Source organism: Dermacentor andersoni, chromosome 4 (genome assembly GCF_023375885.2).
Source record: "Dermacentor andersoni chromosome 4, qqDerAnde1_hic_scaffold, whole genome shotgun sequence".
In the NCBI taxonomy this organism is placed as follows: Eukaryota; Metazoa; Arthropoda; class Arachnida; order Ixodida; family Ixodidae; genus Dermacentor; species Dermacentor andersoni.
Genome location: NC_092817.1, coordinates 170,448,794 through 170,460,833, shown reverse-complemented (window position 1 = coordinate 170,460,833; position 12,040 = coordinate 170,448,794). Strand labels below are relative to the sequence as shown.

General features: G+C 43.0%; 1 protein-coding gene across 2 annotated transcripts in view; it reads right to left on the bottom strand.

Annotated features, from left to right (window-relative positions):
* Gnptab (N-acetylglucosamine-1-phosphate transferase subunits alpha and beta) overlaps positions 1 to 12,040 on the bottom strand; it is a 110,971-nt gene that overhangs the window by 30,834 nt on the left and 68,097 nt on the right. For both annotated transcript variants that reach the window (XM_072287971.1, XM_050185183.3), the window contains exons 16-17: positions 9,227 to 9,462; positions 1,099 to 1,283 (exon numbers count right to left, since the gene is read on the bottom strand). In XM_072287971.1, coding sequence (XP_072144072.1) covers positions 1,099 to 1,283; positions 9,227 to 9,462 — 421 coding nt within the window. The remainder of the gene's footprint in view (positions 1 to 1,098; positions 1,284 to 9,226; positions 9,463 to 12,040) is intronic.

Genomic DNA, 12,040 nt, shown 5'->3' with positions numbered 1-12,040 from the left:
TGTGAGTACTGGTAAGACACAGCTGTTATATAGTTTTCTTTTGATGGATAATGGCAACCTGCTGTTCATGATCTGAGAATGCCTGCCAAACGCACCCCAGCCCACTCTTATTCTTCTGATTATTTCAGTCTCATGATCAAGCACTAAAGACAAGGCTACTGCCACTATCCTTGTCCAAAGACAGATTTGAATTATTTGCCAAAGGCGATGGCGATGAGTCTACGGTTGGAGCCCAGTTACTCATTAATCAGAAATGAGGGGAGGGGGTTTGATTGATATCCAACATTTGGATGAATTTTTCTTAATAAGAACTGCCAGAGGTTTGTTATAGCAAAATTCCTTGACCTCGTGCATCTTTCTCTGAAGCAAGGGTTTAAGCATGCATAGCAAGTTGCTATGGTTATTTCAGTCTTGTTATACTGTCAAAGGCATTTAATGTGGCAGATTATCTAGATAACTTGTCCTGTGTATCATCGATGTTTAGTATTTCATTTAACACATTTCTGTTTTAAGTAACCACATCACTGCAAGCATGAGGACGGAACCGTCACTTACGTATTAACCAGGCACAAATGACTCAAGCCAGTCAGTGAGGACTGTTGCTTCCATATTACACAGGTGCACATGACTGAAGCCAGTGAGTGTGGTTTGTGCCCCGTCCGTACAATGTGCATGTTGCTTGTATGGCCCTGCTATGCACACAAACGCAGAGCTTGGGTGCACAGTCGACATCAAGTCGACATCTTGACACTACGTGCCTAAAGCTTGTCTAGCTAACAAGTGCTATGTGTTTTGGGAGACAGCTGTACTGCTTTTTCTATTGGCCTGCGCAATTGAGACATGACTGCATTTATGCTATCAAAACGGTCACACACACATTCATACTTTTGAACTGCTTGGAACAATGCACCACTACACTAGAACACAGTAGAACAAAAAAAGACGGCAAGCTTTTGTTCGAATGCTTGACGGAGAGTGCATAATGACAACAGGCACAGCTCCAGTTAACCGAGTGGTTGCTACCCTTTGGTAATTAGTGCCTAAAAAAAAATGAACAACAGAGCAATGGGTTCACAAACTACAGCACTGCGAACTCACTTCTCTTGGAGTCGTTTCATGACTTCGACGTCAATCATGTGCGCCATGTGCGAGGGCACCTTGCGCGTTTCGTAGCCAAATGCACTGTTGAACAACCGGTTCACGTGGCGCAGTGAATCCCCAAAGGTGTCCAGCAAGCGTCGCCCATGCCATTTAGTGGGCTCTGTTGTTACCTCTAGGTGCCTCTGTTGAGAAACGCACAACAAAAACATGCAAAAATGTCAATTTCTAGCCAAAAGACGCTCCCACAACCTTCTTCACAGTTACTGCTACAGCAAAATAGCTTGTTTTTTCATTACAAGACATTAGCAAACAAATCTATAAGCATAGCAATAACTGGCAGCATCAATTTTTTATAGCCTTTTCATAAACCTTTGTTTACCACAGCCAAACACAGTGAAATCTTTATATAACAAATCTCATGAGACCACAGAAAATCATTCATTATGTTAAAATGAATTGCATCCAAAACATGCAAATCGGCATTAAAGATTAAATTAAGCAAGAGCAATCGCAAACATTTGCAAGCAGTAGCTCTACAAAGGTGCTTACACCGGTGACAGACTCCACATGATAGGAGTGAATGTGCTTTCATGTGAAGGCATCATTTCCGCCTGGTGCGTGCCACCTCGCACAGACCTTGGTGTTAGCACAATGCGAGTGTGTGCCCAGCCGTACGTCCATACACCATACTGACAGCCACCAACAGTGAGATTATGTGGAGCACTTCCAAGCATGTTCCATCTGCCATAAGATGAAATCCAATGCTGTAGGGCGATAGCGATCATGGCGCGGTGATTCTTGAGCGTGCACCGGCCGTCACACGATTCATGAACCATGAGCAGCGTGTTCCTTCCGGGCTTCAGGGCTTAAGAAAACGCACCTAGAGCCATTGCGCCCACTACACATATAAGCTTGCCGATAACGCTCGTGGCTGTCAGTAAAATGTGCAGTGGTCACTTACATCATTTGCATATTTGAGAGATCTGTACATGCTGTACCACTGCACATTTTCGCCGAAGTCCCAAAGCATCCACGAATTTTATCACTTTCCTTGTGTTCTTTACTAACTTGCTGATTGATCTCGACTTAAAATGGCACTTTAGCCAAGCCCGCCTATCGCTGCCAATTTTTTTCACCAATACGTCAAGGCTGTTATGATTGTGAACAATGCAATGGGTGTGATCTCACAATCTTTGCTGTGTGGATGAAGCCGATTTGTGTAGTTTATATTTCTGTGAGCTGCCGTTACTACGAGTGATGGTGATAGGGCTGGTGCAGATATGTAATCACAGTCATCTACTGCTGTTGATGGTGGCATGCCTAATTTTTTACGATGACAATAGGTCACAAATGTGCACAATATTTCACAGAACCAAATTTTTTATTCTGAGGTGCTACTAGTAATAATGAAGCCTTAATTCTCGCTCACTATATTGAAATATATGGTGTTTGAAATTCGTAGTACTAAAACATTCTCACATGAAAATGACAGGCTTTAGGATGGGGATATATCAAAATTCCATAATTCTGAAAAAAAAAAAACGCTAATACGAAGTCTGCAGTAAAGCATTTCACTGTACAGTAAATGCGCAATTTTTCGAACTCCCTTGACGCAGCCAAAACGTCCGAGAAATTGAGCACTCCGAAAAGATAAATGCATGCTTTGACTGTACCCGATGGCTCAAATCACCACAGGCACTTTCGTAATAGGCATAAATATCTGCTGGTAAACTTATTAGGCATGTCTGTACATGTGAGAGGAGATGGAAGGTGCATGCGCGTATAATTAAGGAATACATATTGCATCCTGTGACAGTTGCCCCATTCTACTCTTAATATGTTTCACCACAGTACATCGCGTGCGCTTCACTGCGTAACACCGCTGTACTGCGGCGGAGCAGGCTTAAAATACCGGCATTATGCAATGCGCCGTTATGTTCATGCTTAGAAGCCATTGGCGAGGATTATAAAGGGGGAGTAGACGCCATTGGTGATAGTGGCACATTCTTTCAATGAAAAAAACACAGCACTGAACAGCAGGAAGCTTGGTAGCGAACGTCAAAGCAGCTAGGCCTAGTGTTGCCGCGGTGGTGGCTACAACTGGCAGCAGATCAGCGTGAGAGCGCTGGTTCGTGGCTGCAAGGTAATCAATATGGTGGCTTTGGTGGCTTCAGTTAATGCCGTTTTTAACCTGCGAACGCCACAATATGTCCAGAGAATCAGAAGGCAAAGGGTTTTTTCCGTCTGAAATTTCGGACTTTCTTATACATAGGCTCTATGATGTGTGTGGTGGTGCTGCGAAGGCGACCGAATTATCAGGCACGTCAGAAAAATCGGCTGTTGACTTTACACACAAAAGCCTCCTACTTAAATTCACTTTTACTTTAACCCTATTTGGGATATTACATATGCCATACTTCTCGCTATTTCTTTCTAAATTATGTTTTTAAAAGAAGTTGACTGGCACTGAGCACGTAAGTTTCTTCAACATAAAATGCCAAAATTTCTCATGCATGAAAGCGAGTAAAAAGTATCTGCGCTCCTGTTCACTAAACGTTCTGTTCACCACACTGTCTTATGAAAGCTTTCTGTACAGAGTTGTTACCTCACCAGTCACTGGTGTGCAAGTTTGCATGTGCAACAACAGTCAAGTTTTGAGTGCAGTACAATAAATGACAGGTGTCTCAATTGTTGCCTGTATGAAAAAACTCAATATGTAGCGATACATTCTCTGCAGCGTGAAAGCACGTCTGGTGCTGCCACTTGTCAGACTTCCCTGCATTTTATTAGAGAAAGTGCTCGGTCACAAAGGAGTGCGATTCGCATAGCAAAGTCCAAGGAAAGACAGACAGGCACCTGCCAAGAAGAAAAATCAAGGCACTCATTAACACTTGCCAACAACTTGCTGCAGGTGGGACTCAAACCTACATGTTCAATCCCACCTGTGCCAAGTTTCCTTTTTGTGCACATTCATTTACACTTTTATTTCCCTTTATCATTTCTACATTCCAATTAAAAAACAAGTAATTTACCCCACGCTTTCCCAGGTTTCATTGTCAGTTGGCTTCATATAGTTGTAATTAAGCAAAATCTGGCTACTCCTTGGTCAGGCAACGAATACAGCGATTACCTAATTTATAAATCCATAAGGGGGAGCATAGAAGAAGGTGATATTCCTGCACTTGAGAGTTAATGTTAGTGGATGACAGTCTCCTACTCTCCACTGAATGCCACCTGGTTAGCTTGGATGCCTTGGAAAAGCATTGGTCCCAGGTTCGATCACTGAACAAAGACAAGTTTTCCTTTACTGGAGAGCTTTCTTTCGGAGAAGCCCTTACGGGTTTCGTTTCTAGCTTACAACTAGTCTTACAGAGATGGAAGCGGCCAAGGGAGTTGTGGAGCAGCTCTGGGAGCAGCAAATTTGGCACATTGGAGAATGTTTGTAGCAGAAATTGCTCATTTTGGAGCAGAAGATAAGCATTTTGGAGCATGTTAGATAAGGCTCAACATGAATGAAATACAGACAAACCAAGAAAAGATGTTGTTTATTCGACTTTGCAGAACAGTACTATTAGCTTGAGGCGAACCAATTCTGCGGAAGCCCAAAAGGTGGAGGAAAGTTCACTAAAGGAAAAACAAAATGTCATACACCCACCAAAAGAAAACCATTTGCATCCCTTGGAAACCACTACAGTGCATGCTCGTTACAACAGACCTGCGGAGATAACGGACCATATTTCAACCTTAGTTTGTTTTGCCTATTTTAATAATGCAACGAAGTTCGTTTGTAACAGATCAATCTACAACGGCTACATCAGATGAAATTAGCGGCAATTTTTCTCATAATTGGGCATTCAAACAGACTTTTGCCGTGTCGACATTGCTCTGGCAGTTGACTTGTGAAATTCAGTCAACAATCGCAGCTCAACGTCTTGCGGGCAAGGGAGGCAGGAAAGTGGGGCAGAAGCGCACCGTTTTTTGCGTGTGAGGCATAGGGGCAGGCGTGGAAAAGTGGGGGAGGGTTCTACTGCAGTGGCTGCTGTTAATGGCGCAGCCGCGATATCTTGAAAGCGATCTGCAATGTGGACAATATGCGCCAAGTGCCGGTAGCTTCGTATGTACTCTGCTTTCAATGTTTAGTTTGCATTGAAGCGGGCGACAGCACACAGGTTAATTTGCTCGCTGCTGCTGCCGTGCTTATCTTGCTTAACCCTTTGACAGTCAATGATGTAAATATATGCCACCGCGAACAAGTCCAAAAATGGTCAATGCCGTATATTTACGGTGCCTTCCGTACGTTTAAAAAGCACCCCAATTTCCTAACTTTTTCTTTTCTGTCAGGTGCTGCCACTATGTATGGACACAGAACACTTTTTTCGCGCGCCTCCCTCTCTCGGTTTTCGTTGCATGGTTTGCTTTAGCGCTAGTTTGCTCACGCGTCTATATACTACCACTCGCGCATTGGCTTGCGTGCAGGCAGGCGGCCATCTGGATTTTGTTTCGTGGGCGGTTTGGGCTTTTTGCACTTGCGAAACTGATGGTTACCGTATTTACTCACATAATGATTGCACTTTTTTGTCAGAAAAATTGACGCAAATTCAGGGGTGCGATCATTACGCGGGTTAAATTTCCCACGAGAAAAAAATTTTTTTTTTTTTCGTCCCAAGTTTGCTGCGGGATGCGGGTGCGGGACACCAAAACAAAGATGGCGGCCGGCGGAGCAAGCCGAACACGCCGAACGCGATCTTTCTTTTTTCTTGTCGTGAGTACATTACGTGCATTGAAACAGTTTCTTCCGTATCAGTGATGAATAATATCGTTAATATCGGCAAGTTTGCGGCAATAACGTAGCCATGTCCACTTTGAGGGGACAGAAACAGAGATGGGCATGCTTAGCTGCCAGTGACATAGAAACACATGTCCGGCGTGCTGCGGAAACTGCGGCATCTGTCTTCATTACTATCCTAACACGGCACGTTTCCGCTAAGGGTAGGCGAATATCTTAGCTGTGTTAAAAGTGTCGGCGTATGAATAGGGTACACTTTTAACGTATCAGTGTAAACGTGGCTACTATGATTGCCGCGCGCGATTTGTTGCGTGCTCACGAGTGCAGATGAAAAGAATCGAAAGGCGCCTTTTTTGTTTTTGTTGACCACAACCATTATAAAGCCTACCCATAATAAAGGCAAGTTTGGTTGTACGTCTTTTTGCCATGGAAGTGCGGAAAGTGATGAAAGTAATGAAATGAGACATCTACTTAAGAATGTTTGGTGCGTGCAGACGAGTCGTTTGTGTAGCATTCGACAGATGGTAAGCGCGATCATTATTAGCTAGACTTGGCACACGACATATCGCTGCGGCAAGTTCAGGGTGCGATCATTACACGGGAAATAAAAAAAATCGAATTTTGAAGACAAAATTCAAGGGTGCGATCATTACGCGAGTGCGATCATTATGCGAGTAAATACGGTATCTCGTTCCTAATCGCTCAAAGGGTGACCGCTTGTTTCTCGCTCGTTTAGTGCTCAAAGGGGTGCACAAAGAAGGATGCCGCCGTGCATGCGTTTCCGTTTCTTTTCATTTTTTTTTAAGACTTGCAAAAACTAATTGCCCTAGCTGGTTGGCGATAAGATAAAGATTAGCGGAAGTTTGTCACACGTGTTGCTTTTTTTGATGGGCACACAATCAAACAGTTTTCTTGAGTGCGCGCACCCACGCAGTTCGATTACGCTATGGACGTATGTACTAGTGTAAGAGCAGGAACATTTGAGACTAGCAAAATATTCTCGTGTGCGGATTTTCAAAGCCTTGAACTATGTGCATAAAAATGCATAACATTTTTAATTCTGGTAAGTTTATTTCCTTTTTCATTGTTGTTATTCATGAATGAACAGTACATATATACCAATGCAAAATATATTTTCTCACTTTACGGTCACCCTAAAAAACTTACGGAAATTTTTTTTCGAAATAAATCCCTAAGAAGAATCGGAATCTGCAATAAAAAAATAGACCCTGGGCGGTCGCATATGTCGAAAAAAATGTCACCCCCAAAGGGTTAATTTGGTTTCGCAATTGATGCTTCCCCTTTTGGGTGAAACTGTGACATTTTTTGTTTGTTTTTTTACTTTGGAAGTTTATCACTTGCTCTTTTCAATAAAGTTGTTAGACCTCGCGACAAAAGTTTCAGAAGTGAGGTGTCTCAGATATTACAGACTGCGGATAAAATGCACATCTTTTGTCGGATTATCAAAGTCCATTGTAATGAGAGTCGACTGTATTGAGTTACCTACCAGACGTGCAAACTAAATGTGGCCAAGAAAAAGAATATAACCAAGGAATTTACGTGAACAGCACCCATTGTGCATTGACAGGCTTTTGTTACACATTATGGAGTTTTACATGCCAAAACCACTTTCTGATCATGAGACACACCGTAGTGGGGGACTCCGGAAATTCTCACCACCTGGGGTTCTATGACGTGCACCTAAATCTAAGTACACAGGTGTTTTCGCATTTCACCCCCATCGAAATGCGGCCACCATGGCCGGGATTCGATCCCGCGACCTCGTGCTTAGCAGCCCAACACCATAGCCATTAAGCAACCACGGCGGGTGATAGGCTTTTGTTAATGCAAGTCAAGAGCTTTCTTTTTGTTCTTGTTGTCGTGCACAAGCAACTAATATTTACATTTAATTAGCTCACAATAATTACCTCACTCGGATTACCTCACCCTATCGATAAGCATAGTGGATAATGCAAATCGTAGGTTGCTTTAAATCCTGTTATTGCTCATGTTTAAACATCTTCCACAAGCTATTCATTGACATCTCGTCGATTAGGCAAGTTTGTAAAGTTACATAATCAGACATATTCGTGCGAAATAAACAAGAAATACAGATTGTGACAACCATGAACAACACCCACTAATACATAGTGAATGCCATTTCGTGTAATGCCCACAGTTATATTTTTAAATTCTTAGTGGCATTGCAGAGTACCACAGAATAAATGTGGAGTTACTTTGTTGGCCGTTGCTTGTTTGCTAGTATTCCACACAACTTGGCGAGAAGAAAGAAAAAAAATACGGACATTCATGAAAAGAATAAAAGGAAAAAAGTGTTCAGTGCCGTTCCGATCAGCATCGCCGACCAATAGTTTGCACAGTCTCGATTATTAGGGCTGCCCCATAAAGTCAATGTAAAACAGCGACCGTTATTTGGAATGCCAAACAATGGTTTTTCAAAATTTTCGGACTCAACCTGCGCAAGTCAGCTTATCAACATCATTGCCACAAATGCAATTTCTGTTGTTTCCATATTCTCGAACTCTTTTCGACCATTATAATGGCTGCTACGGTAAACTAAAACAGAAATTTTACATCCTCAGTTCGTGTTTTGCGTGGTGTGGTTGTGCAGAATATAGAGTACCTGGAGTGCAAATTTGAGTGATGATTACGGTTGCCATTGGCTATTTCAAGTCAAGTGATTTCACGTGCACGTGTGAAATATAATTTAATGTTACATGCATGGTGCTTGCCCTTAGCCGACGCAAATTTACCAATAGGGCCTACAAGCGAGCCCTAAAATGTATAACGACAGGCCATACGACTTAATCATTCAGCTAAGAGGGCGGCTTTCTTTCTTGACTGCCCCATAAAAAGCGCACCAGTTCAAATCATCGTTACAGCTGGTCCGCATATTACGCAGATGCATAAGACTTATATAAAACCTTTGTAATGCATTACATAGCACAAAGGATTTTCGTTTTCCTGTGGCCAAGTAACAATGCGCCACCAGACAAACCCTCACTCCAAAGACTATGATGCTGAAATGGATTGCTTTAGCTTGGCTTCTAGGGATAAATGTTAGCCAGCACATGGCTGTGTGATTGCCACTGAACACGAACATCCCGCAAAATTTAGCCGACTTCATTCGAAGTTGGTGTTTTGGCACAAGTTGGCACAGCTCGGCGGTTTGGTGCAAGATGACGCAATTTGTGCAGTGCTTCCATCCCTGCTCATAGATGGATGACAATCACCCCCCCTCCTCCCCCTTTCATCAACAACCCATAAACTTCACATGTAAAAGTTAAACACGCACACACTGCTGAAGATCACCCTCACCTTCATCAAGGCACCAAACAGGTTCTGCTTTTCCCATGGCAGCCAGCCTTCTCGTAGACCAAGCAGTGCTCGCTGAGGTGGCCGCGACATGGTTTCGTTGACTACAGCAACACTCGAAGCCGCCTTTTGCCGGAAGACGAGGTCAGCCTCCTGATCTCCCACCAAGGTGGCATTTCTTGCATACTGCTCAATCAGCTGGGACTTGAGCTTACGGAAGCCTTTCAGGGTCAGCAGTCCTGTTCGACAAGATAGGTGCAGACATAAAGAATTATAGAAATTGAATGCGTGCTTCATGAATAATAGCGGTAACATAAATGGTGGAGCTGGTAGCACCACGTATGGACGCAGTGCAAACACAGCTGAAATTTCAACTAGAAGCTCGCGCACCCTTCCTCTTGGGGAAGCCCCACTTCCAGCGAGAATCGAGGTCAAGTGCACAAATGTCCCTCCGTAAAATGTACTGCCTGCAATGTCACTGATTATGGCACGTGATCTTGGTACACTGTCCTATGCAGAACACACAATACTGCCACTGGGAATGCATTGTGCAGCTAAGTGATGAAAAAAAAAGAAGACAGGTGGGGCTGCCGAAGTAAATGCCATGGTCCCTAAACTCCAGAATGGGAGAAGGCTGGAAAGAGAAGTTGCTTGCGGGCATTTGTCAAGGCAGAATGAGAGTGTCTACGCTGGCAGTGAAGCTCACCACTTGGCAACATAGCGATGCAACATTTCAATTTCTCCCCGTCTCTGCAAACAATCAACCAATTTGAAAAATTACTGTGGTAGGACACTCCCCAGATGGCGCCCTCAAGTCAACAACAGAACCAAGATATATCGAATCTTGCTCTATAGAAATATTGTCTATGTCAAACAGTTGTAACATCTCATGCAAAAGTATATAACTGTGCTATGCGTATATTGAACTTCTGTTCACTGCCACATTAAATACATAGGACGCTGTGCCGCACTGCGCCCCTGCAAGTGTGCCTCTCCTCTTAACGAGACTGCGATCCCTTCTCATGTCACTGGAACTGTACATGTTGAAGAAATGGCACTGTTTTGGTGGATCCTATCGAGGCATTGAATATAAGAGTCAGTACGTGCCATGGAGGAAAACTGAACAAGGTGGGTGCCTCAAAATACGGAGTGCTCATGTAGCAAGGGTCTTACTCGCACTCCATATTGCCGGGTTCTACTTTAGTAATCATCTCACAACAACCGTGTAATGCGGTAAAGCATACTTATTGCAAAACTAAGTGTCGTGCAGTGAAGTATACTACCTGAGGCCGTTCATTAACGAAGACGATTGCCACACTGCTTCAAGAATGGTTTAACAAATGCATGGCACCAAGTAGGTCTATCTTGTAGCTCTTTTTTGGCATCATATGCGATGAGCATGCATTGTAAAAGATTTGCAGTGTAGCTTCCGTGTGGTTTAAATAATGCCCTGATCCATCAGCTGCAATATCATGGTTGTGTGCGACGGCAGGAACACTGAAGCGATAGCTTTGAGATTGCCAATCTTCCCATTGCTGGGGCAGTTATCAACAACGAACAGAACACGGCAATGCTATGCCTCGAACTTTCGATCCAGGAGGCCCACATAACACTCAAAAACAGCTGCAGTCATCCAAGCACATTTATTGTTTTTACATATAGTCTTCAGGCATCGTTGTGCTTTGGAAGCCTCACTGCTTTACCACTTTGCCCAGTATTAACAAAGGAAGCTTGTCCTCACTGGTCGCATTTGCACCGAACAGCAGAGTAACATGCTCCTTGCTTTGTTTGCCGCTTGATGAGGATCTACCTGGTGTATTAAAAATATTTGATAGAAAAACTCGAGCCTATTCAGAATGAGGCTGCGCATTTCATTTCACATTGTTATGACTACAACAAATGCATAACACAAATTAAACTTGACCTCTCACTACAGTCCTTGCATGATGGTCGTGATATAGCCCTGCTATCATAATTTCATAAGTACGTCCGTAATAGAACGCGATCAGTTCTGCCCCTTGAAACTCATTACAGATCACAACGGTTGTACAGTTGGTTCAATTGCATACGCACCTACGGAAAGACCAATTCTTTTAACTGCTCCGCTCTTCCAAAAGCCATTTGCCTTTGGAACGACCTTCCTAACACCATAGCTTATGAGAGTGACCAAGGAAATTTCTGGCTTCTTCTAGCAATGCATTTTTCAAACTCTACATAACCTAACGTATTACTTTTTCTTGCCTTTCTTGTTATAGTAATGAGCAACTATCAATTAATTACTGTTTTGTTATAGCCTAATTATGTCCTGCTCACTCTGCGATTCTATTGATCATACTTTACTGTGTGAAATTTTATTGCTCAATAACCTGTCGCATTCAAGAGCATTCGGTTTGTCCATTGTACAATTGTAACACCACATTACTGTATATTAGCGGATTTCTTACCCTGTATTCTTTGTATATGTATTCACATATGTACTCTAATTATTGTATGTTATATTCTTTGAGTGCACTCTCCCCTCTTACAAAATGCCTCTAGGGGCCTGTAAGGTATCCTTAAATAAATAAATAAATAAATAAATAAATAGTGCACTTTTGCAAAAAATTGTAGGAGAATGCCGGCTTGCCTAGGTTGTAGTTGTGTTTCTCTCAATACTGCTGAAGTAGGGAGCTCAGCTGATGTTTGCTCCATCCCTCCACAATGTCACGGTCCGCAGGTGTACTTTAGCCATCATCGATTATGATGAAACACCGTGCCACTGCTTGAAGCGTTCAAGCGAGCCATTGCTGCATTTCAAATTTTGCTTGCCCATTTGCA